At 42.4% G+C, this 26224-nt stretch overlaps 2 protein-coding genes across 3 annotated transcripts in view; one reads left to right on the top strand and one right to left on the bottom strand.

Moving 5' to 3' along the window:
* Nucleotides 1–58: 58 nt before the first annotated feature.
* Nucleotides 59–2350, bottom strand: LOC106011678. Its single transcript, XM_013082128.1, has 4 exons — nt 2325–2350; nt 1548–1693; nt 954–1066; nt 59–151 (listed from the first exon to the last, which is right to left on the bottom strand). The coding sequence occupies exons 1-4, from the start codon at nt 2348–2350 to the stop codon at nt 59–61; spliced, it is 378 nt and encodes a 125-aa protein (XP_012937582.1).
* Nucleotides 2351–5946: 3596 nt separating this feature from the next.
* LOC101863341 overlaps nt 5947–26224 on the top strand; it is a 37706-nt gene continuing 17428 nt past the window's right edge. Inside the window, exons 1-4 of one of the 2 annotated variants that reach the window (XM_035969595.1) lie at nt 5947–6708; nt 13779–15363; nt 16553–16729; nt 24357–24498. In XM_035969595.1, coding sequence (XP_035825488.1) covers nt 5951–6708; nt 13779–15363; nt 16553–16729; nt 24357–24494 — 2658 coding nt within the window. In that variant the 5' untranslated portion in view covers nt 5947–5950 and the 3' untranslated portion in view covers nt 24495–24498. Of the gene's footprint in view, nt 6709–13778; nt 15364–16552; nt 16730–24356; nt 24499–26224 lie in introns of those variants that run through there. The other variant, XM_013082140.2, reaches the window with a different exon arrangement.

Here is a 26224-nt window from a genome sequence, read left to right as displayed (position 1 = left end):
CACCCCAATGCACGCCCATATTGCAACCATCTTTCACACCAGCTCAAACAATCGACCGTCAAATCATTATTTGGTAACGCCGTGTCATCGACAGCACATTGTGCAGGCTAATTGTGATTCTGTTTGTAAAGTCCCAGCTCTCCAATGTTCCCTGACAGAGATGAATACACACTCATTGTGGAGAATCTCGCAACATGAATAGGGAAGAGACCCTTTCTTTCCCCTTCCATGTTTGGATTCTGCATAATTGAAAAACGCTCGACAGACAAGGTGGCAGGAGAAATGACAGTTCACAGCAGAGTGGATAGACGTGTAGCTTCGTGTAGCTGTCTTGGACATCACTTTTCCGGGAAAAAATTCTAGCTCTTGGTCTGGCACGGGCAGGGTCGTACGCACAGACACAGAAAAAAAGAAATTTATAGATACAGACATACATACACACTTAAACTCTCGTAAAATATATACACACGCACATTATCACACACACACATACAAATACACACACACACACACACACACACATACACTCACACACACACACCCTACACACATACACATACACACCACACACATACACACACACACACACACACACACACACACACACACACAGACACACACTCTCACACATACACCCCCTACACGCATACAAACATATACCTTCATATGTATGTACAGACATACAAAGTATGTATTCTTTTAAAAAGTTTGTTTTAAAAATCAATGAAGGCAACTACAATTGGAAACAGAACAAACTAAAAGACTAAAGGCTCTTTCACAAAAAATAATTATGAAAAATAATTATGTTTTCTTGTAGGCATTGCGGCTTAGACAAGAACTAATTACCCCAAGTGACCGTATCTCCAAAGGCTAGAAATACAAAACAAGAACTAATTACCTCAAAAATGACCGTATCTTCAACAGTCTACAAACACAGGACAAGAACTAATTACCTCAAATGACCGTATCTTCATCAGCTGATCTTCCATTGTGTCTGTGGTGAGGTCGTAACCTTCCAGCGGCAGACCGGTGTAGAGTATCGACCTTGACACGTCAGATATTGCCTCTGTGGACATTCGGGTAAAAGTAGAATATAACCCTCATGTCTTCACGTGTGATGTATTCTATAAATAAAGAAGAGTAAGAATTCGTAGATGTACACTATTCCCCACCAAAATAGTCCAATGATGTGCGGCATAGCCAATCAACGAAAACTCAGCTCAGTCCGACATTGTGTCCTCTGGAAAGACAGAACAACCTAAGAGGCGCTGCTGGTTTTTCTTTCCTCATTTTTACTATCGTTATTTTCCCTCTGTTTCTTTTGTATTTTTGTCACTCTCTGTTAGTAAACTGTTGTTTCCGGGGTGCCTTTATAGTCGAAGCAGACTTTGTGCTGTTGAGGATGGAGAGGTGAGCAGAGTAAGTCTGATTCCCTGTTTGGACTTCCCTGTTGACATTCACCCCTTGGCGCTCACATGACCTTATGCAGTTGTGAGCGCCATAAAGCTAAAATTAAACCAATACCATTTCACATTTCTTTAACTCACCTGTGGGAGTGATGACGGCTGCCCTAGCCAGGAGTCCCTCCAATGTCGGAGCCAGGTTGGCCATCTGTAGCGCGCTGTATAGTGTGCCCGGGATGTCGGAGAAGGTCATGTCGTTCAGAGACGGGTCCATGCTGCCGTCAAAGAACCTGGCAAGTAGATCGTTTTCGTAAAGAGTTTTAAGGCATTTTCAACACAATAAGGTCGTATACGTGCCGAAGAAGAGATGTGTTACATGAGAGTCATCCGCATCCGGTGCCTTGCCGACTGGCGTGGGTGATCATGGACCTCCGCAAGTGAGTAACATACACAAAAAAGAAGGAGGAGAGATAAGGAAGGATGATAGATGGTTTTTTTAAAAAAGAAGGAGCAGACCCCACCAGAGCAACCACCAACCACCCACGGCAAGTAGATACATAACACAATACAGTCACAGTTGTCCGGGACGGTCACTCATTGTCGAGAAGAAAAGTCGTTGTCTTAGAAAGTGAAGATTTTGGTCAGTGTCATTTTCACGATTAAAAAAAAATGCATTGGGATCTGGGGGTGCGATGGGGGGTGGACGTAGAAAGATAGGCCTAAATACTAGGCCTATACAGACTGTCTTGACCGCAGATGTAACCAAATCGTGCAGTGGGGGATCTGATGAGGGGAGAGAACTAGCCTAGCCTACTAGGCCTAGTATACTACTCGTATTCGTGAGGTATTTTGCGGGTTCGAGACAGGCTCGACAAGATGTGTCGTTGGGAAAGGCACTTCAAAGATTTTTCTTCACTTTACCCTGGTGTGATAGGGTACCTGGCCATTTAGACTGCAAAAGATCTATTTATTTGTCAATATGTTTAGTGTTTTAATTGCAGGGAAATATGTCGCAAAATGAGCTGAACATAAAAGCATAAAATTGTATTGATATATTATGATACTCATACACTGAGATTTTAGGGTTTATGAAATTATAGCTTGCACTGTATGCAATTCCCCTGAAAGTTTGGGACTGTTTCAGAATGCTATATATCATGGATTCGATCCTGGAGTAAATAATAAATGGATTGTCAAGCGCATTATAGATTTATATAAAATGCAGTCGAACCTGCCTATGACGGCGAATCCCCCCCTCCCCCTTTTTTATTTGGGGGGGGGGGATACATTTCTATTTAATAGTCTTTATAAAACGGAAGCATGTTACTAGTAACGCGGAAATGGAGAGAGATCCACCCCCTTCGGAGACTTCCTACGATTTTTACCTGTCAGAAAGACTGAAAATGTTTGTACATAAACAGCCCTGATTTAAATCAAAACTATAAAAGTTGATTCCATAGGCTGTCTAAACTTTTATACATATGCCGCCGGTCGAGGAAGCGGAGTCGTAGAGGTGCAATTATATTTATATAAGGATGTTGCCTCATCCATGTCAGCCTTGGTCTTCTCAGTTGTAAGCCCACTACGTTGACGGCCGGATCGGGTCGATCGCCCTACTCGGCCGCCTGGAACTGAAAACAAAACACCCTTTTGTTAGGCGACCGAGTAGTTGGGCGATCGGCCCTACCCGCCGATCCCAATCCCATCCGTATTGGCACCCCGTAGGCTATTAGCGCTAGATGGTGAGGGTGGTGCAGCGAGTGTGAAATCTCGTGTCTGTGAAAGTGCTCGAGCACGGAAACTTTCCTTGGTAGCCAGGGCTGTGAAATTAGTTTGACCAATGTCTGACACCCCGATCGTGCCGAAAAAAGATCTCGAATCGTTGTTACATAATATGCACGGGACGGTGGTATTGGTTGACTGGTTAAAGGAGCTCCAATTAATGTTGACTGTGCATAGCACCAACGGGTGGGGCTAAGGGTGAAAGTAGCGGTAGGCCTCTGGGGAAGTATAAGGGCCTTGTTGAAACGTTTCTGTTTGAAGGTCGAACAGTGGTCCTATGAAATACAAGCACCTATGTCAATTGGTAACTATATGACTGACGTACACAATAATTATCAGAAGAGGTAGGGTAGCTTTTGAGAGGTGTGAAAGTTTTGACCATGCTTGCCAACCAGACAAGTGAGCCTCTATCCCACCAGCTGGGTCTCTAACCCCCCCCCCTCCCCCGACGCCCTTCCATCTCCTCCTAAATTCCTCTGTCTGTGAATGAAATTGTCTAAGATGTAGGGATTTTTTCCGGTTCTCTTGCGATTATGTCTTACACAGGTTCGAACCTGTCTAAGACTGAATCGCAAGGGAGCCAGAAAAAAATTCCGTCCAATACATTTTCCTTCTTGGACAGGGGAATTTAGGGGGAGATTGAAGGCCCCGGGGACGGGGGGAGGGGGGGGGGAGTTAGACTTCACACTTCACAAAACTTCGCACCTCTCAAAAACTATTCTGGCCTTTCTGATAACTGAATACGTCAATAATATCCTACTTATTCATACAATTGCCACCGGCCGAAACGCTCAGCGTTCATAGAATAAGAAAGAACGTATCGTATAGCCACCTGTGCTTGCATTTCATTTGACCTAATGTACCAAAACGGAAACGACATAACATTTCCTTTGCTTCCACACTTGGCCCCAGTGACATGGGTTGTTTTTTTCAGCTGGCCGTACGATCAGGGCGGCAGGCATTGGTCAAACTAATGTCACCATATTATGGCCAGGAAAGTTTCTGTGATGGAGAGCCACTCGAGTACTTTCACAGGCACTTGTGAGATTTCACACCCAGACCACCTTGACAAGTTGACATCTACACCGATCAGCCTGATCAGGGCTCACATGGATGGGGTAGTAACATCTACCCTTAAGTCGCATCACTATATAATTATAATACTCCCTTTCTTCGCCTGGCGTCAGCCAGAAGTAGGTGTACTTACGACCTTAGAGCATGCATCAAAATAACATTGAGTGTGTATCTAGCTTACGATTATTATTGTTTATATTGCTGCTCATTTATATTATATATGTGATTGTAAGCCTACTTGTGTGTGCATGTGCGTGCACGTGTGTACGTGTGTGTGTGTGTGTTTGTGTGTGTGTGTGTGTGTTTGTGTGTGTGTGTGTGTGTGTGTGTGTGTGTGTGTGTGTGTGTGTGTGTGTGTCTGTGTGTGTGCATGTGCGCGCGCGTGTGTGTGTACTCGTGGTGGAACACCAAACCAATGTGCCAGGATCTGGACAATAAAGATGTATCTTATCTTATCTTATCTTATCTTATCTTATCTAATTGTGACACGAAAGCACACATCACGAGAGCATCTGGTGACAACAACGTTGTGAGCCAGCGAGATAAAACTGAGATTTAGGAACGGTTTCCTATTGTGCGACAACACATCGACGAACCCTTATTGTGTCTTTGAGCGTATTTTTATATATTACATAATATAAATATAGGCATATATACATGTATATATAATATTAGTTACATACAAACGCACACAATATGCAATGTACATGATTTTGATAGTAGTAATAGAAGAATATAGTCCAATAGTACAAAGTAGGAGCAAAAATTACAATAAGAAGTTTACTGATAGTGATAGTACGTATATTGGTCGGAATATTGAAGAGATAACTATCGACGTATTTGTATCTCTACTAAACTTCCACGCCCGGACCGCTTGTGCTCTTCCCCTCCCCCAACCCCTCGGACACTCGCACACACAGTTGCTTGCGCTAGGACATGTGTGGTGAGTGTTAATAACGCATGTTTTGAATATGAAAATATTACTGACTGTTCACACGAGGCAGTTCACCCTGCAAGCGGCTTCGTTGAATCCGAGTTAATTTTATTGATCTTTATTTGAACCCCCCCCCCCCCCCAACAAAACAACAACTACCGGGGAATCGAACTCTTTTCGTTGAATCCGCGTTTTCGTCGAATCCGAGTTGGTTGAAACTGAGTTCCACCCAAGACTGTGTCGGTCTTGGGTTCCACCAGTATAGGCCTATAATACAATGCTACACAGACAGGAGAGAGAGACAGGAGAGAGAGAGAGACAGGAGAGAGAGAGACAGGAGAGAGAGAGAGAGAGAGAGAGAGAGAGAGAGAGAGAGAGAGAGAGAGAGATAAAGAGAGAGTGCATATTATATCCCTAAATTATTACGCCTGGCCTATTATTATTATTGTTATTTTTCAATCACGACTAAATTAGGCTATTATTATGCTAGTGTCAGAGACCTAGGCTATAGCAATGTTTACATTGCTAGGTCTCTGCTATTATTGTCATTAGATCAATTATTATTATTATTATTATTATTGTTATTATTATTATTATTATTATTATTATTATTATTTTATTATTATTATTATTATTATTATTATTTCTTTGACAGTAGATTTAGGCTAGATCTAGTAGGCTATCGCTCCTTTGCACGAGTTCAGACTTTGAAAATCTCCAGTATGAAAGTAAAATTTTGTAAAAGCCGTCCACCATCATGGCGGCCCGCATGAGTATGTCGCCGCACGGACGTTTTCCCAAAAGTGCACGAATCAGGGTTTACTCCACTATGCCCCCAGATGCGTCTCTGTATTACTTTGACTCATTCTGGCATTTATTGTATTATTCGGAGTGCCCGAAAGTTACCCATGTGGAAACTAAGCTTCTCAAAGCAATCAAACTATTAGAACATTCCTCGAAACCGTACGCATCTTTAACCAATACTGGAGGTGAACAGAGCCAGTTTGATGAGTTTGGAGCAGTCACGATGCTTCAACCTCCTGAATATTCCCCTACTCACCTGTCCAGTTTGACAACTACCTCAACCCCAGGGATAACTTCAGTTGTCTCAGTTTCACAGCAGCTCAATGTTAGCGAAAATCAAGCTCTATCTTCAAATTCAAAGAGTGTTTCACCACCGAAGAGAATGCGAGTGGTTCCAAAAAATGATTTTTTAGTTTCAACTCCAAGACCAAGTAGATCTAGATTTATATCTAGGCCCAGAGCTCATGATTTATGTTCAAGTTCAAGCAATGCTCAAGAAGTTACCGTAGTCTTGAGAGGGGAAGAAAGTGTGTCATGCCCAGAATTCAACAACTCGGGGGCAGATTATTATTTTCTGGACTTGGACATTGTAGAAATAGGAAATCAGGAATACTACAAAACGTGCAGCTTATGGCTTTCAGGTTGCCTTATTCCATCTTTTGAAAGTTCCCGTATTTTGAAAGATGGAGATACAGTTTATGTCCAAATAGTGTAAGTTGTGTTTTCTCAGTCTATTCTAGATTCACATTCCATGCACCGAAAAACGTAGAACGACGCACCTGCCTGATTGGCGGCTAATTTTTGTAATGTGATGTCATCACGTCCTGGAATACCTACAGACTATTTTTAGAAGGCCGTGCAGATACCAAAGATCGTGTGGTAGAGAATCTTTGGAGATACCGCATGAAATGACATGTTGGGTCAGCAGGGCTGCCTAAAGCTACTGATTTTTCCGGTAGATACCGATTTTGAGTTCTAGATCTACCGCCATACCGATAAGGTGTCAAAACTACCGGATTTACGATGGGTGCCGAGAGAATAAAAAGAAAAAAAACCCCATTCTGCAGTGCATCCATTCTTCTTTGTTTTTACGCAAGTCCGTACATTCCGAAAGTTCCGTACTTGCCGCATCATCATATCAACTCCATCATCAATCCATGTGTAGAGAGAGAGAGATCAGCACTTTCCCCCGTAACTTGTCAGTTACAGTAACTCCCGACAATAAGTTGTATAAGAAACTGCTAGATTGCGTATTTCGTACACTCGACCATTGTCTATCTGTACCGTTCGGTCGGCAATAGTTTTTCGCGTGCATATTCGGCTGAAATCTGTCTACTCACGATAGATAATCTTCCCCCTTCTTTTCATTCATTCTTTCTTTCAGTCTATCTTCGGTTTTTTGCTGCTGCTGGAAAATCTGTATATCTAGAAAACAATTGTGAATGCAGATGGAAAATCGGTATCGAAGCAAAACATTCTAAAATCTGTCTTGGTCTAGAGAATTGGTCAGTACGAAATGAGGATTCTATGCAGGGGGGCTCGGGGAATTTATGTCCCGGGAATCTGAAAATAAAAAAATCGCTTAGAGACCCCCGATAATGCACAAAGTCCTCGAAACCAAATCTGAAAAGCTTACCGAGTTCATATTTTACCGGTCACGTTTGTGATATTATAATGTTCGGCTTTCCAGAGGAAGCCAGAGCACGAAGGATCTCAAACCAGATAGACATATAATGCGTTTTATTTTTTGTGTCGCATCTCCTGCAAATAGCTCCCTCATTGCGTGCTGCTGGATATGCTTAGAAAGAACATTTGTAAAAGGGAGTGCTTATTTAGGCCACATATGGCCTAAATAAGGTAAGGGAGGGGGGTTTAGCTTATTTAGGCCACACATGCTCAAACTACCCTTTTCAGGCAACTGAGTTCGTTCCACTTTCATAAAATGGTGCACCTTTCTCATTTAGTATGGTTTTGTCTCAGTGTACAACTTATAAATCATAACCATAATGAATATTGTAAAGAACAAAGCACAATACGCAAAATTTTGCTCAATCCCAATGGTTTGAATGAGGGCCAGATTTTTCCTTCATGGAGGGCACACATTCGCTCCATCTATCACATTGCTGTGACCTCTCCATCCCCGTATCAGAAAAGTGAGAGGCATTGTAGGCCTCGATAATCTAAACAAGGCTTACGCTGGCTTATCATGCGATGCGTTACTGCATGTCTGCGCACGCCACACTCTCCCTACTCAGTCGCTCCGGCCTTCATTGTTGATGCACGTGGACTCTCGTATTCTTTGTTTCGCTAGATCACCAACACGTTTGTGAACTTGCGAGGTTTTGCATTATGTATAATAGGCCTATGCACTGTGCACAGCAACAGCAATTTCCGCTATAACCGACTGGCATGTTTGTCTGATAGCGCAATAGCAGTATTTTATTTACAAAGGTAAAGAGGAGAAAAAAAACGAGGTTTTAGAACAGTGTCTTAATAACAGACTTCTCGTTTTTTCCGGACTCGTTATAAGTGGACTCCACTGTATATAATTTAGATGTACAAATGCATGGTCACTCCCTCTAAACGCACGCTCCGATCCGCGAAACACGCCAACAAGTTAAGCTTGGCAAGGGGAAATTTCCATTACAACCTTACAACCTGCACAGCCTGCATAAAACATGGCTAGAATTTACTAGAAAACCGGATATTTGGTGAGAGTGCCCCTCACGCCGTACAAAGAGAGTGATGGACCGCGTTTACTGACGCACAGGTCTCGGTCTAGGGCTGGTCGGTTAAAAGTGTGTGCGTGTGTGGGGGGGGACTGAAATGTTTTTTGATCGGTCACTGGAAATGTATCTTTGATAGAAGGTTTCTGACTGATGTTTGTTGAGTTTGAGTGACTGCGTGTAATCATGTAATGTTTAGCTCTAGTTAGATCTAGGCCTGATGCGCGACATGCGTAAATGCTGTAAAACACTAGACAGGCCTCTATAGGATTAAATAATAGCCAAATAAGCTCAATTATTGCGCTCGAAAAACTTATAACGTACATGTTCAACGAATCACAAGAGAAAATGTTTCTCGAGAATGATTCTGCATGAATTTATGGTCGGGGATGGTCGCTTGGAAAGCAACATGGCTGGTCTGTCGTCTCTATGACTAGATCTATGACTATCTCCAACAGTTTGTATTCTTAACCTCTGTTGGGGAATCCTTCACAAAACAGTCACGTGTTGTCACATTATCGGCCCAAAGTGACCCCTACCCCAAAGGGAGGTCACTAGAATATCAAGGCAATGAGATGACTGTGTCCCTTCTTCCCCTTGCAAAGGTTCATGTAAACGCACGCTCTGTATAAACACACGCTAAGGAGCCCTCCCGAGCTCCATGTGTTTAGGCGGAGACTACTGTACCAACAACGCATGTGTTGGTATGAAAAAAAGGCCAGTGATTGGTCGCATGCAATCGGCGAAGAGAATAATGGTTCACGATGCAGGTGCAATGGATGGTTTCTGGGAATAGATAAAGCTCGTTCGGGGAGAAAAATTAGCAAAGCCACATCTGCGGGGGCTGTTCACCCTGGAAGCGACCTCGTTGAATCCGAGCGCGCTGATTTAAGTGCTCGTTGAATCCGGGTTACTTTTATTGATTTTAAAGAAGAAAAAAAAACGGGGAATCTATCTCATCTCGTTGAATCCCAGTTCTCGTTGAATCCGAGCTCGTTAAATCCGAGTTCCACTGTAATAAATAATGATCAGTTGCCGAATGGAAAGAAAGACTGTGACGCGTTTGTATCTGCGACGTTCCATGCCCGGACCGCTGGTGCCCCCTGACACGCACACAGTCACACTTGTGCAGGCCGCCCATCCGACTCTGAAACATGCGTGCCAACAACGCATGTGTTGGTATGAAAGAAGGCCGCTGATTGATGGCATGCAATCGGTTAAGTGAATATAATGATTCACGATGCAGGTGCAATGGATGGTTTCCGGGAATAGATAAAGTTCGTTGTGGGAGAAAATTGAGCAAAGCCACGTCTGCGGGGGCTGTTCACCTTGGAAGCAGCTTGGTTGAATCCGAGCTTCCTGATTTAAATGCTTGTTGAATCCGGGATATTTTTTTTAATTTTAAAGAAGAAAAAAAAACGGGGAATCCATCTCCTCTTGTTGAATCAAGAGTTCCACTGTATTATCCACATCCAAATGTTTCGCACGGTAAAATTTCACACTTGCGGGCGGCTAACTGCAACCTTCAGCCATGCTCTACTGATTGGTTACAACAAGGTTTCCGGTATGTTAATAACATTTTGGAATTCCGGTAGTGATGCTTGAAATTGAAATAATGTATGGTATATACGAAGACAATAAAGCGCGCAGAAATTGACGTAAAGTCACCGGAAGATTTGCTCCCCTCCCCCTGGCGCGATAAACAATGCGCAGAAGAAATAAGCAGCAGCATCATCGGAGCACCGCATCATATCACATTACCGGTATTCCTGGAGAAACGTCACACCATCAAAGCGTCCTGCCATCAAAGATTCTCTGCACGATCTTTGGTGCCATGCGGTTGGCTATATATTTAAGAGTTAGAGATGTTTTTTGTAGTCACGTGATAGGAGGGGTATCGCGGTCTGGCATCACATTAGATGGCCGCCTTACCTAAAAATATTTTGCGGCGTTCTACGTTTGGTCGCATGTTATGCTATCTACTTGAATCTAAAAAGGTAAAGGATGGCTTGTGTAGGGGTAGCCTACAACTAGGCCTACGATTTCCTTTCTTGTTCTTGAAATGAAATTTGATGATTTACTTAAAATGATGGGGTGAGATTTTGGAGGCTGGTGCAAATTCAACAGGGTGAGAATGGGCAACTTCGACAGGGGGTGGGCCAATTTCGACCTTACTCAGATTTGCTCCAGGCCAAGCCAAAATACCAGCTTCATAAACAGAATCACCTTTAAAAACAGTCACATTTCAGTTTAATCTTGAGTGTATAATTATCATTTTCATCATGGGTCGAAGTCCTTGACTGGTCAGATCAAACTAGCAGAAATTTAGACTTTGCCGTCACATCTGGCCGATCGGCAAGAAAGCCAAACTTCCGCTCCCGTCACCAAACGCCAGTCGGGGATGATTACTACCCAGTTTCTTTGGATTTCCCCTACTAAAATGCAAAGTGTACTAAACTACTCAACTCAACTGTCGCAAGTTAGGAGCTAATTAGTTTGATAAAAGTCTAAATTTCTTCTAGTTTGATCTGACCGGTCAATGATTTCGACCCATGATGAAAATGATATACTATGTGTCATGATGAGGTGGACTCAGGCGCTTGTCAATTTGTGGGCATATAGAGTTATTAGTAAATATATATAGCGCATTTCCTCATTGCACTTTACATGGGAATACTCATTTTCAAAAACCTTTACTACTTCTTTTCTTCTCATGCAATATTATATTTACACACACACTCACACACACACACACACACACACACACACACACACACAGACTATTTTCATTCAGACGTAGGCACAGAACAACTATAAAATAAAAATAATTCTATGAAAGATCGCGATGCTTTAGTTTGCAAGTCTAACCATGTTTCATGCGCGCTTACAGAACATGAGACTCACTTGTACCTGACATGTTTTTGTCTTGCCAACACGTTGAAATGTGGGTGTGTGACAAATATAGGCTACTCTCAGACCTGCTCTTACAATCAGCTGACTGTCCAAGACATTCAACTGTTCTTGAATCTAAACGTACATTACAGTCCCCGCAGAATTATGAATATTTAGATGGCCAAATTATGCAAGACAAATGCAAAATTATGCAAAAATTATGCAAGTTACCTTAACTCCATTCACAACACGTTTGGCACTTTTTCAACAAGAATTTTCATATTTTATGTACAGAGGAAAATTGAACACAGAGCATATTAGTATCAGTAATTTTTTGTGTATTTGGAAAGTGGAAAGAAAACAATACACATCAGTCTGAAAAAAAGCCACCAAAAATATAATTCCTGTAACTTTCTTTCAGCTGTAGATCTATGACTACTATGAGAAAAAAAATAGTGATATCTGAACCTCTGATGCTGGAACATCACTAAACCAGGTCAAACATGAAACTTCAGCAGACATGAGAACAACTTTTGATGGATTGAAAAATTGAACTTGCACAAGGAACAAAATCCCTGAAACATATTCCACTAATCAAGATCTTCTAACAAGGAAAATAACCAACTTGTCACTTAAACTTAAATGAGACTTGACTTATTACGGTGATTACTTCCCTTTAGTCACATGGCGAGGCGTTAAATAATTATTTATTGTTTTTGTGAACATTAAAAAAAATTAATGAAAAAATGCGGGGAATCCAAAATTATGTAAATGTTGCAGAATCATGCAAAAAAACATGTGGCGCCCGGCCGCACAATCGCTTAATCCGACGGGGACAGACTAATTTGTCTTGTGTGCATTGCGGTCCCATACTTCACCAACTAAATGCCCTAAAATTTCGCCTGACATTAAAATATATCGGTATGGGTGACTCTCTGTCTGAAATCTATAATTTGAAGATACAGTCTAAAGTCTGGCACGTGAAAGGAGGGAATATGGGCTGGATGTGGAAATCTTTTCTTTGTGTACAAATTTCAGTATGTATCAAGGGAGATAAACAAAGTTGGACAATTGGGTCGAATTTTAACATGAATTATATTATTTCCCTCATATTTATATGCCATGCTGGCATGCATGCTGGGTTCACAGTCGCTGAGATTTACTGATTTGGGTTTTGTCAAGCTTTTTATCCCTGCCTCTGCTAAGACTAAGATCCGCTATTTTTCCTCAACCAAGAAACCTTTCCGCTTCTTTTGCCCTGCCATGGCTCCTTCACATCTGACAGGCGTCTTTGGTGTAGCATTTAGGATTTAGGTGCTTCGCTACATGCAGGAGACATAAATTTGATTCCCAAGTGGCGAGAAGTCTTGTTTAGTATGTTTAGGTCTTTCTGCTAGGATGTTTCGGCCCTTTCAGTTTGGGTGGCATACACTCATACTGTTACCATGCCAGCATGCTCTCTCTTCAATTACGGCTACTTTGGTAAATAAAATTCGCGGAACCGGTTGTGTTTACATCTACCAAAACTTACGCCAAATTTTTTTGCGATGTACAATTTGTTTACGTAATTTGTGTTTTGAATATCGTCGCTGCGCTAGCAAAATGGCCACTACCTCATGATTTTTGCTACTTCTGAGATCCTTTGTCCAAATACTAATAGTGGTAAAACTTGCCATGTATGTTTCTTTTGTTACTGCCAATGCGTTTTTGTTTTCATTATACCAAAAGATAGATATAGTACCTCCAAACAAAATAAAAGGCTTCTTGCATTGTGGCACAGTTCTGAGTTATGCCATTTTACTAGGGTAGTGACGATACAAAGAATTTTTATAAGAACAAAATTCTGGACCTGGACCTAAAATTCTGTTTGCTTTTTTTCAGGCTGGCTATGTGTGTGGTAGATAAATATATATATATGTAGTCTAGCACTGATATGTGTACTGTGTATCACAGTATTAGAGCTGTATTAACAGTCATTACAAACAGTTTCAACTGGCCTGTTATCTCTTGCATTGCACTTGAGACTTTTGGAGTCCTTTATTTTTTTTCTGGATTCAGTTTTCAATTTTTTTATGTTGATGATCAAATGGTTCAGTTTATCTTTTAAATATTATTTGTTTGTCATATTTATCATGAGCTTGCTTCTGCTTTTTTTTTTTGCAGGTACACTCCCAAGGACTCTAGTTTAGAGCAGCAAGTTTCAGTTAGTAAACCCATTGTCACTATTGCTGGAAATGGAGGAGACTATGCGCGGTCAAGAACTATCTCGGAAGAGACAGGCAAACGTAAGTCACCTCAAAAGCGGCGTCCTTCCAACTATGAGCCAAGTCTTAATCACAACCAAAGTCTTACTGCTCCTTCTGACAACAAAAAGACACATAGGAGATCAGAATGTAAAGGCTATAAATGTTTTGCTCCTCGGAAAGAATCAGAAATAAATCTAGAGGCTGGAGTTTCTGGTGACTATAGTGCCAGTGGTGCTGTGGGTGGCTACAATGAAACACTGACTCCTGATCAAGGCAGCTCTGCAGGATGTTGCAATGGAAACGGTGAGGGAGCTGTACGAAAAAAGTCCCGTCAAAAGGAAAATTTACGAGCAGAGAGTGAGGATTCACGCTCTGTTAAAAAGCTGACCGGGAATAAGACAGACTTTGATACTCCTGGGGAGCATTCTAATTTTGATAAATCCCAGGCAGCACAAGATACTGAAAGTCATCTTTTTGCAAGTGAATGTCAGCCTCAACGTGCAAACTTGATGTCTCCTGAGATCCAATCTCTTCTGCGCAAAAAAATTGCTCAACTCTCGAAAGAAAAGGAAAGATCTAAAAAGCTAAACCCTGGCAAAGGAACAGTGGCTTCTTGTGCAAATTTAGCTAGTTCCTTTGCAGAAACAAAAAAAAGACTGGCTTCTCAGCCGCCTTCAACTACGATTACAAATGAAGAAATTGCTGATGATGTTGTACATCCGAAAAGGAGGCGAAAGCGTAAGAAAAAAGGTAAAAGTGAAGCAACAGAAACTGTGGAACCTGCTGGACAGCCCCAGGCTCCTCCAAACTATTGCCTTAATTTACCCATAGATCAACAGCCTCAAAATACTCGATTAGTATTTGAGGTTTCTTCCGAAGAAGAGGTTGAAAATGTATCAAATGAAAATGCATCTCTCATTGACTTGTCAGATTATGCACCCACCATCCAGTACTTTAATAATTTGGAGTCTCATGGAAAAGAAAATTGTAAAAACAGTGTACCAGCTAGTGAGAAAGATAATGAAAGCTTCCTGGATGTTGCCCAACCCAATGACAAAGGGGCTACATCAGAGTTAAATGCTGGTACCAAAAATATTGAATCTGTTTCAACTTTTATGGCTGCTGCTGCTGCTTGTATCACATCTTCTCCTGACAGCTCCGCAGTAACGCCCCTGTCAAAGTCAAAGAAATCTATCTCAGGGGAATCTCTGAGCAGTGTGCATAGAAGAGCTAATACAATTGCCCAGCGATTCAGTGCCTCTCTTGCGGAGAAATCTCAGAAATTCACCGTTGGGGCAGCAATTGATCCTGCTGGAAAGTTTGAAGAGTTGTTGGGCCGTAGGCGTGTTCGAAGTCGTCAAGGACTCTCGGGCTCTGGGGATGCTTCTGAAAGAAGCTGTGATGAAGACAAGCTAAAAAAGTTACCTGTGGAAGAAATGGAGAAAGAGACTTATGATGCTGCCTCAGTGCTGTTGTCTACTGACTTGCCGAAAAGTGAGAAGGTGAGATGTGAAACTGTTGTTTCTGCAGAGTTCATTGTGTAGAATGTTGTACTTAATTAAGTCTGTTTACTTTCTGTTATGATTTTGGTAAGTGTACAGCCTTTACCGGCATCTGTGTTGTGGTGTTTACTTTGTCATTGCGTGGAGAAACCTGAGTTTGATTTGCATTCCAGTGTTGGGAGCGTTGTTATTGAGTTCGGTCTTTCTGCTTAGACATTTTTGACTGTTTTGAGTCATTATTAAGACCATGAGATTATTCAGAGTCGTTATCAAGATACTCAAAGAATAAAAATTGCGTTTGGCAAAGCTTGACATGCTGTGAAACTCAAAATATTTACATCAAACTTCTCAAAACTAGGTACTGAGCAGATAAAACTTTGTAATTCTAAGGAACTGATTTGTGGCAAGACCCACCTCGCAAATCTAGTCTTCGCGTCCAGCTGTCTCAAGGAGAGGGGTGGGGGGAATAGAGGTTGGTTAAACCTAGTTTTGAACATTGAAAACCTCTCCTGTGCACAGTATAATACTTAAAATGACAAGATCATCGAATCGATTATGATTCACACACACACACACACACACACACACACACACACACACACACACACACACTCACATACACACACATACACACACACACTCACTCACTCACACTAAAACACACACACATACACATGATACATACATTTCTCTCCCTCCTTGAGAGAGAGAGATAAAGTATCATAGAGAGAGTGGAGAGATTGTTTTTGATCTTCTGGTCTCCTCGATGAGTATAGTAGTGGCATAGTTAGGAACATAATTCACATCTAAAGGAGGAAGGTAACGAGTTTGATTATATTTGTTGATTTCTTTTTGGTTTTAAGCTTTGATCGATTTGACTTCAAACCCTGCTTACCCACTCCCTTTATCATATCGTTGAAAATTGTGCTGGAGAATGAAAAAAACCAGTTTCATTCTTTTAAAAACTACCTTCATTAGTATTTCTGTACTTGCATTTTTCAACATTTAGAATTTAAATTTTGACAAAATATCTTTATAAGCACATGAGACTGATACCACAGATTAGGAAATTGCAAGTGAAAGATGATTTTCAATATTTTTAGCTTAGTGCATTTTAATAGTTGGCGGACGATATGTCAAGTGTCAAATGTAGTTGTCAGTGCTTGAATCTTGTTGTTTTTGTGTGTAGGTTTCACAGCAAGTGGAGAATGATTCAAAGAACCACCGTGATACCAGAAAACTTCTTGACAGAAGTGGACACTTGTCTGGTGACAGAAGAATTGAAGTGACGCCAGTGGGTATTGAGTGTGAGAAGATTCCAGTGCTGGAAGGTCCACCGCAGTTAGGGGATATCGTTGCTTTTAAGGTAGTTACGCTTTAGAACATCTGATTTTTAACGCCTAATATGTTACTAATTAGTAAGTTATGTAAGTCAAGCATGTATTCTTTCAATTTGTTCTTTTGTACATTTCTCTGATGCTACTGCCCTTTTGTTTCTTTTGTTTGACCCAGTGGGTCGGGGGGATATAAATAGACCCACTGCTTCGTCTGCAGAAGGTGCAACCCCCTCAAAGGCGAAGTGTCGCACACAGACCCCAAGCCTCTGGGATCCGTGTGCGACACTCACTTTGGTGTATCTTCCTCTTCTCCTTCCTTCTTTCTTTCTTTTTCTATCTTTCCTACCACCGCTGACCTCATGTGCAGCAAAACGAGAGGTCACCCATCCCACAGAGTGGGCGCCTCGTTGAGAGTGAGTTGCGACCCGTGCGGAGGGAAACCGGGTACCTGGTGGTTGAGGTGAGATCTGTCCAGGGACTGTACCTTGCCAACACACCTCTTTGGCCCTGGTTTTCCTCTTAGACGGGAGGGTGGCACGGCCCATGCCACTCAATCGGTTGAGAGCTGAAACCCCATCAAGCCCTGGGTCAATCTTGACTTGAGGGTCTTGTACTTTCTCGTTGAGAGTATAGCTCCAGGGTAGCCCTGGCACAGCTCTGGTCATCCGAGCAATGTGTCCCTTTGTTGGGCTCCGTGGCGGGCGGGGAGCCCCGGAGTCTAATCAAATAAAAAGCTCTCATGGATTCTAAAAACCCTAAAGACCCTTCCCCAGCTCCCAACGTGAAAAAGTCTCGGCTCGCGGAAGCGGGTGCGGCCGCCGAGCCGAGCAAAAGTTTAAAAAATGGTAAAAGGACCTTAACCGATGCCTCCTTCCTCCCTCCTCCCAAGGAGCTTCTGAGGCAACCGTACGTGGCCATCTCCAGTTCAAAAGACGCACAGAGAAGAATTACCGATCTCAACCTGTTAAGACAGGAGATGCACTACGGAAAGTTCTGTGATACATTCCCACATGTGTACAGAAACTTTCCTGTGGTGCACTTCTTGTCAAGTGCGCAACCGAGAACGAAGTGACCAAACTCCTGGATACCACGACCTTCGGCAGTATTCCATGTAAGTCCGAGCACTACCAGAAATTTAACCGCTCGAAGGGCGTGGTCCGCAGCCATGAGCTGATAGGCTGCTCCATGGAGGAGATTGTGGAGCACTGTGAGGGAGTGGTCGAAGCCCGCCGGATTACTCTTCGACGGGGGGAGACTACTATTGAGACGAACACGGTTGTCGTCACATTTGAATCGTGTCGCCCTCCAGCCACGGTTCGGGCATCTTACTTGGTACTCGACGTACGACCCGATGTGCCGAACCCTCTGCGCTGTTTCAAGTGTCAGAAGTTCGGCCATAGCCAGTCACGCAGCCGTGTGTCCTCGTTGTGGCAAGACCGGGCATCCTAAGAAGGAATGCAAGGCTAGTCCTTGTTGCCCCAATTGCCACGGCCAGCACACAGCTTTCAGCAAGGAGTGCCCGACTTGGCTCCAAGAACGCGCCATCCAAGAATACAAGGCGCGAAATGGCTGCTCCTTCCAGGAGGCCCGTAAGGTTGTCTACCCGCCAGTCATAACCCCAGTCATTGGCCGGTCATCATATTCAAAGGCAGCCCAGGTAGTCACGAGGTCGGCAAGTAATTCCACTGCCGACCTCCCAAAGCCTGCGGTCAACAGGCAAGTCTCTGTGCCTAAGAACAAAAAGCCCGCTACTATCCCTGTGGTAACCCCCTATGAGGTGCCACTTTCTAACCGCTATGGGGCTTTAGGGGAGGACTGGGAGGACTCTTCCTCCGCCCCCTCTTCTCCCCCTCACCCCTCTTCTATCCCCTTTTCTTCTTCTTCTTCTTCTTCTTCCACCTCACAGCCCATCCCTCTGATGGAGTGTGAAGTGGGCCTTCTCCCCTCCCCCCAGCCCCCTCCCCCCCTTCCCAGCCCCCTCCGTCTGCTCAACTTCCCCCTACCCCTCCAGCAGACAAACCCCTGCCTATGGAGGAAGACAGCTCCGACCCCCCTCCCCAGCCTGACCCCGGGAAGGGCGGAATCTGTCACTCCTCCAAATCCCCCACTAGACCGCCGTCCAATCCAGGACGGCAACTTAGAAAACACTGTACCTCCCCCGCAAGGAGGAGTCAGAGTGTTTCTTCGAAGCCGGGGCCTTTGAGCTCCATAATAAAAACTAAAAAGTCATAATGGCGGTCCTGCAATGGAGTGCCTGCGGAATCTGACCTTCCATTGCAGAATTGCAACACTTACAGGCCACACTGTGCCCACGTGTGGCCTGTATACAAGAAACAAAATTCGCCCCGGCTTCAACCATAGACTTAAGAGGATTTACTGCGTATCATCACATTCACACTGAGAACCAGATTGCTTCCGGTGGTACCACCATCTACACCGACAACAACACATTCCATAGACAAGTACATCTTAAGACGACCTTCCAGGCTATTGCCGTACGGGTCACCCTGCACAGACCAATCACGATCTGCTCAATTTATATCCCACCAAATTACCCTCTCAAATTAACCCAACTAAATGACTTAAAGGCTCAGCTTCCAAAACCTTTTATTTTGCTAGGTGATTTCAATGCCCACAGCCCCCTTTGGGGAGACAAACCTACAGACCAGAAAGGAAAAATAATATAACATTTTTTATTTCAAAATAACATCTGTCTCTTAAATGATAGGTCCCCAACTTACAGAAACAGAGCCACCTATGGCACTTCATCTCTTGACCTCACCTTTTGTACCCCTGACCTAGTCCCAGATCTTGAGGGGTCTGTGCTGGAGACCGTACGGACCATTTCCCAATTCTTCTAAAAAACAATAGCCTCCAACACGACCCGATCCCAAACGCTTCAACTTAAAAAAAGCAGACTGGAACGGGTTTGCCAATCAATGTTCCCAGATTCTGAACCCCACTTTCGACCTCAACTACAATAAATTCCACGAAAAGCTTTTAGAAATATGCCAAAAACACATACCAAAAACAAAAACAAAACCCCAGAGGAACAATATCTGGTTCTCTTGGGAATGTGAGGATGCAGTAAAGAAAAAGAAGGCAGCGTATCGAAAAAAACGTCAACAACACCACCACAGAAAACAAGATAAACAATTTAAAGGCTCGAGCTGTGGCACGTAGATGCCTCAGGGAGAGTAAAAGACAATCATTCAAAAAATACATCTAAAAAATCAACAGCCAGACACCACTCAATCAAGTTTTCAAAATTGCTAAAAAATTCTTGGGTAGAAGCACAGACACCATTTGGCACGTCCAGAGGCCGGATGGAACCACAGCTGAAACACAAGTAGACATCGCAAACACAATTGCTACATCTCTCGCCAAAAACTCATCCCAAGCAAACTACAACACCACTTTTCAAAACATCAAAACTAACACTAACAGAGAAAAACAACACCTAAACTTCCTCTCAAACAACACTGAAACCTACAATGCAGACTTCACAATAGACGAACTAATATTGTGCATCTCGGACCTGGGCAATACAGCCCCGAGACCGGATGACATCCACAACCAGATCATTAGACACTTACCCTCAGAAACACTCACACTCCTACTAAACATATACAACAACATGTGGCGGTCGCACTCCTTTCCGGAGTCTTGGCGTCTCGCCACTGTCATTCCAATACCCAAGCCAAACAAGGACCACACACACCCATCCAATTACAGACCAATAGCACTAATGAGCTGTCTCTGCAAACTCATTGAAAAAATGATCCTCAGGCGACTCATGTGGTTTCTGGAAACGACGGGCTCGCTGAGCGGTCTCCAGTGCGGATTCAGGAAAACTCGATCCACTCTTGATCACCTGGTCCGCCTGGAGACCTTTATAGGCGAGACGTTTGCTGAAGGAGGCCACATGGTGGCCATCTTTTTCGACCTAGAAAAAGCCTTCAACACAACCTGGAAGTACGGCATTCTTCGAGACCTGCACGCACTCGGCATACGCGGTCACCTCCCTGCCTTCATTGGCAACTTCCTGAAGAACCGTTCCTTCCATGTTCGTGTCGGGTCCTCCCTTTCAGACCCCCACCAACAGGAGGGAGTCCCCCAGGGGAGCATCCTTTCTCCTCTCCTATTCGAAATTAAAATAAATTCCATAGTAAAACCCCTCCAAAACAGCATAGACAGCTCGTTATACGTTGACGACTTTTTGATATGCTGCTGTTCGAAAAATCCTCTTTGAAGATCTAAGGAAAGACAAACTCGAAAAGTGGGCAAACAGTAATGCTGCAGCCGGATTTGACACTATACGGGGAAAGGATTCCCGTCCAGGACCAAGCTCGTTTCCTCTGCGTCATTTTCGACTAAAAACTCACATTCATACCACACATCAAAGACCTTCGTGTGAGGTGCCAGAAAGCGCTAAACGCTTTGAAAATTCTATCGCATCTGGAGTGGGACGGGGACTCAAAACACCTTCTCCACTTGTACATCTCCCTTGTCCGGTCCAGGCTTGACTACGGCTGTCAAGTCTGTGGATCGGCAAAACCACACATCTTAAAAATGCTAGACCCAGTACGAAACCAAGGACTCCGCCTCGCTGTGGGGGCTTTCCGCACTTCTCCGGTGGAGAGCCTCCAGGCCGAGGCCAACATACCACCACTCTCACTCAGACGCACACAACTCTCACTACAATACGCAATTAAACAGAGCTCAACACCGGAAAATCCAGCGCACAACTGCTTTTTTAAAACAAACCCAGAAACCATAAACAGATTCCAAAACAACGAAAAACTCATCAAACCCTTCGGCCTCAGAATCCTTGAGGACCTCAAAAACTTACACTTTTCCAAACAAGACATCCAACAATTTCTTTTCCCCGACCTCCCTCCGTGGCACCTCACCAAGGCAAAAGCTGACCACACACAACAAAGAAAGCACAAACACCAAAACTTTTAAAGCAGATTAAAGCAGAATACAAAAAACTAATAGATGAATACCCCGGTGCGGAGCTCATCTTCACGGATGGCTCCAAAAAAGACCAGCCCTATCTCCCAACAGTACACACCAGAGGAGACTCCATCCTGAAGCCTCCATTTTCTCTGCGGAGGCCACTGCCATTGACATGGCACTGGACTCCGTAGAAAATTCTCCAAACAAATCTTTCCTAATCCTTTCTGACTCTCTGTCTTGCATCACCTCACTCACAAACTACAACTCTTACACCCAAAAATAGGCTACAACAGAAAATTCACACACTATCAGAGACGGAAAAAACATCATGTTCGCATGGATACCTAGCCATGTGGGCATCTGAGGAAACGAGCAGGTAGACGACCTGGCGAAGAAAGCTTCATCCCTTCTGCTGGGATCAATGACAAACACTTTCCCACAGACTGACTTTAAAAATAAAGTCAAAAAGTACACCTCCAGTCTGTGGGAGAGCCACTGGGAAAAACAAAAAAACAATAAACCCAAACTGAAACAGCGAAATCCTTCAGACCTCTCCAGAAGAGACGAAGTCATTTTTACTCGATTGCGCATCGGACACACGGCCCTGACCCACAAATACCTCCTACAGGGAGATGAGAAGCCGTTCTGTGTCGGATGCGACACAGATTTTACCGTTAGACACATCTTAAACGAATGTCTAGACTTTGGAGAGATCCGAAGGAAATATTATAAATGCAAGAAATTGCAAGACATTTTTTCCGTCTGTGGTCCCAGCAGAATTTTTAATTTTATGAAGGCCATTGGCCTTTATGGCAAATTGTAAAGTGAAACAATATAGTTTAAAATTTTTTAAAATTGTTATTTATAAGAGTTGTTTTAAATCGCAAATATATTTACACTGAAATTTAGTATTTTAGCATTTTAAAGTCTAATTGTCGACCAACCGTGCAGTGAACTGTTGCGAATGCTACCAACTTGTGTTTCGCGCGCTCATATAATAATAATAATAAATAGCATTTGTATAGCGCATATCCCCGCTCAACAGCAGGCTCTATGCGCTTTACACTATATTAAACTCATATGACCTTATGCAGTTGCGAGCGCCGTAAAACCCTGTACTACTACTACTACTACTTTTGTTTCTGTTTGTTTCTCTTGCCGTTTCCATGGAACAAGATAACCATTATATTTTATTGGACCTGTTGACATGTTGGGCTCTTTTTTTAGACTTTGAATGGGTGGTTGGCAGGTACTCAGGTGTGATTTGCTCCTTCTTTCCTATTAAATATGTTTTATCTCTATTATCCTTATCTCTCCTCCTTCTTTTCTTTGTATATTACACTCTAGTGATACCAAATCTTCTGCACTTTATATAAACCAGTTGCAAGTGCAGTAAAACTCTTACTAAAACAAAACAAAAAACATTGAATTTTGAGTAAAAATTGTACGATTATGTACAAAACCCTACACTATTTTACAAACTAACTAGTTGATTCTTCTTCTAAGTTTGATCAGCAACCTCAGTGATAGTCTTTTCGATTATTTATGTTCTTCTGTCAAATTACCGGTGCATGAAAGGGTTGTTATACATTGAATGGGCCAGTATGCACAAAATGTGTCATGGTGCAAGCTGTATAATTTTTTTTATGTGACATGACGCGGTGAATCAGGCCCTCGTCAGTTTTTGGGCATATATGAATTTATTGGTATAATCTTATAGCCTGTTCATTTGTCTTGTTTTTCCGTTGAAAAAAAAAATACTCGTCTATCCTAAATAGAAATGGATGCAATTAAAGGAAGTGGGGGTTGCAAGGTTTCAGAGCCAAAGTTAGTGAGAAAATGGCTGCCAAAGTTACGTGACTTCCAAAGCTTGAGAGTCCTTGGAAACGGCAAAATAACATTTTGCATGTATTTATTCAACATTTTTCAGTAAAATCCACACAGAGATGTGTTTTTCAAAGGCCAAAAATTTGATGAAAATTGCCAAAAGAGCAGGAGGGAGAATGCTGGTTTCTTTGATTTCATTATTTTGACAAGAGCCTGATTTCATCATGCTGCCTCACAAATATTTTTTTTCTTCTTTTTAAAAAGTTTTATTGTGAAGTGCCTAGAGTCACAAGGGAGTAGGTGCTACAGAAGTGGTCTTTATTATTATTATTATTATTCTTAAACATTTTTAAAAATCATTTTTATTATTATTGTTATAATAAAAATCTCTGTAGGAAGTTGTTTTTGTTCTTTGTGACTCTTTTGCCTACAGACTCCATGTGTACATGAGTGGGCATAGAATCTAGCTGATTTCATGCTTTCATGTGCTACTATAAATGCAGAAACAAAATTGAACCAGAGATAAGACTTCTTGAAGAGTAAGATGACAGTATGTAAATGTCTTACACATTTAAGATTTAATTGTGATCATAGCATTCATGTCTTATGTGGTGTATATTTGACAGATGGGAGTTTAGTTGGGCATAGATAACTAAAACATGTTGGGGATTGGCAAATGTGTTCGACACAGTCACAATTTGGGTATATATGGATATAACGGAAAAATTAAGATATCAGTCGGGGAATATCAAATTGTATGAGCCATCCGTGATTTCGAGTTTTCTGTGCTCATGTTATCTGTGCCCGACTATTTATTTTGTTTAGATCTAGTTGGTTTATAATTTACTCTTTGTTTGTCCTGAATAGGTCATGGAACTTGGTGAAGATTACACACCTAGTCTGTCCAGCTTCAAGGTAAGCATTGTTTTAAAGCCACATGCAGTAGGTGGGAAAATCACAGCCAAACAGCATGATGTATCTCTGTTCATTTCATATGATTTGTAGGTTAATGCACCACTCAATAAACCTGATGTTGTTTACATTTTTTTTTCCCCGTTTAAAATTACTTTGTGGGTGGTTGGCGGGTGCTCTGGTGTGGTTTGCGTCTTCTTTCCTATCAATCAAACATCTGTCGTCCTTATCTCCCTTTCTTCTTTTTTATGTTTGTTACTCTTTTGTAACACCTCTAATCTCCTGGCGCTCATATGACCTTATGCAGTTGTGAGCGCCATAAAACACTTACTAAAACTAAAAACTAAAACTAAAATTGCTTTATTGTGATAACTGGGAAAAAACTTATCTGTCCAAAAGCTGAAAGCCAAATACTGAATTGACTGAATAAAGTTGTTTTCTAAGCCTCATAGAAAGTCAATAAAATAAAAAAGTTCGTCAAAAAAAGTAAATTTCAGCTCTGAGACACCTAAGACATAGTCGAATCAAGGCTATAGTACCTGTTCTCCTTTATGTGATACCTTAGATAAGTAGCTTGCAGCCTGATGAATTGTAAGTGCCGTGCTCTGAAAGGAGTTGCTGAGTTAGGAAATATTTTTGAAGAGCTGTTGTAAAGTTGGCCTAAAGGAAAAGGCTTTCTCACGGTATTAGTATAAGATGAAAATAAAATACGGCATTTAGGCACTTCGCTTTAGCTCCTTGTCTCTGGCAAGCCGCTCCCAGTAGTTCATGGTCAGAACCGCTATGCCGGTGAGTCGCTGGCAACGGCTTGAGCACATTTCTTCACTATGACTTCAACATCAAATGTGTCTTCCACGAGCAATGTCAGTTGTAAGACGCAGTGTTCTATTATCAGCTATGAGGCTCCAAAGGCAAAAAAAGTGACTTTCCATGAAATTTTTGTTTTTTTTAATCTATTGAAAGTTTAATATATTCTGCTTCATTTACGATAAAAATAAACAACTATAATTGAGTATAAATATTTTATTTTGATTTATTTTGGGGGTGTGTGTGGTTTGTTGTGATCTTGGGTGACGAGACGCGATAAAGGAATTTGGACCTTGCTCATGTGTAACTGTGAGGTTATTTATAGAACCATTACCTCATGGCCACTTTTGTTTCAACGTTCTTCATTCGCAACTATTTTTAGATTTTAACCCCTTTCGAACATGAATGGTCTGAAATATAAACAAACGGTTGTCACTATGCACGACTGAGGGCTCTGATTGGTTAAACGGGGTAAGAACGGTAACTTCCAGCTCACGTCAAGCTTGTTTACGTAAACAGGTGACTGTTTGGGCGTGCCCTCCTTGCTGTGATCGTCTGTTGATCTTTCAGTTTTACTCTTGGTTTGTCTTTAAAGGTTCGTTTTTACTGTGTTTTAGTGCTTTTAAAAGAGATTAATTAACCTTTTTCTAGATCTCTTAAAGCGGACTCCTTACCAAGAGGCCACTGAGGCGGTCTATGTGCATGTGTGTGTATGTGTGTTGATGTGTTTTTGTATGTGTGTGTGAACGTGTATCTGTGTGGGTGTGTGCGCATGTGTGTGTGCGTGCTCTCATGTGTTTATGGTGCTATTGCAAACGTATAATTAGTTAGCGTAAACAAGGCACGTAAGCCGACTTGCAGCCTTCGGAGCGCATGGTTTCGGTGAAATGGGGGTAGGCCTAATTCAGATGGCTGTTTCTTTGCTCCTTTGCTATAAAACACCAAATGCTGTGCACTTTGAAAAAGTTCAGATTTTCTTCGTTACCATAGTGAAAGTTATTTGTATCCGAGTATTT

This window comes from Aplysia californica, unplaced genomic scaffold, assembly GCF_000002075.1.
Source record: "Aplysia californica isolate F4 #8 unplaced genomic scaffold, AplCal3.0 scaffold00161, whole genome shotgun sequence".
Taxonomy (NCBI): domain Eukaryota; kingdom Metazoa; phylum Mollusca; class Gastropoda; order Aplysiida; family Aplysiidae; genus Aplysia; species Aplysia californica.
Note: the sequence above shows the minus strand (reverse complement) of the source record. Positions and strands in the feature narration are given on the sequence as shown.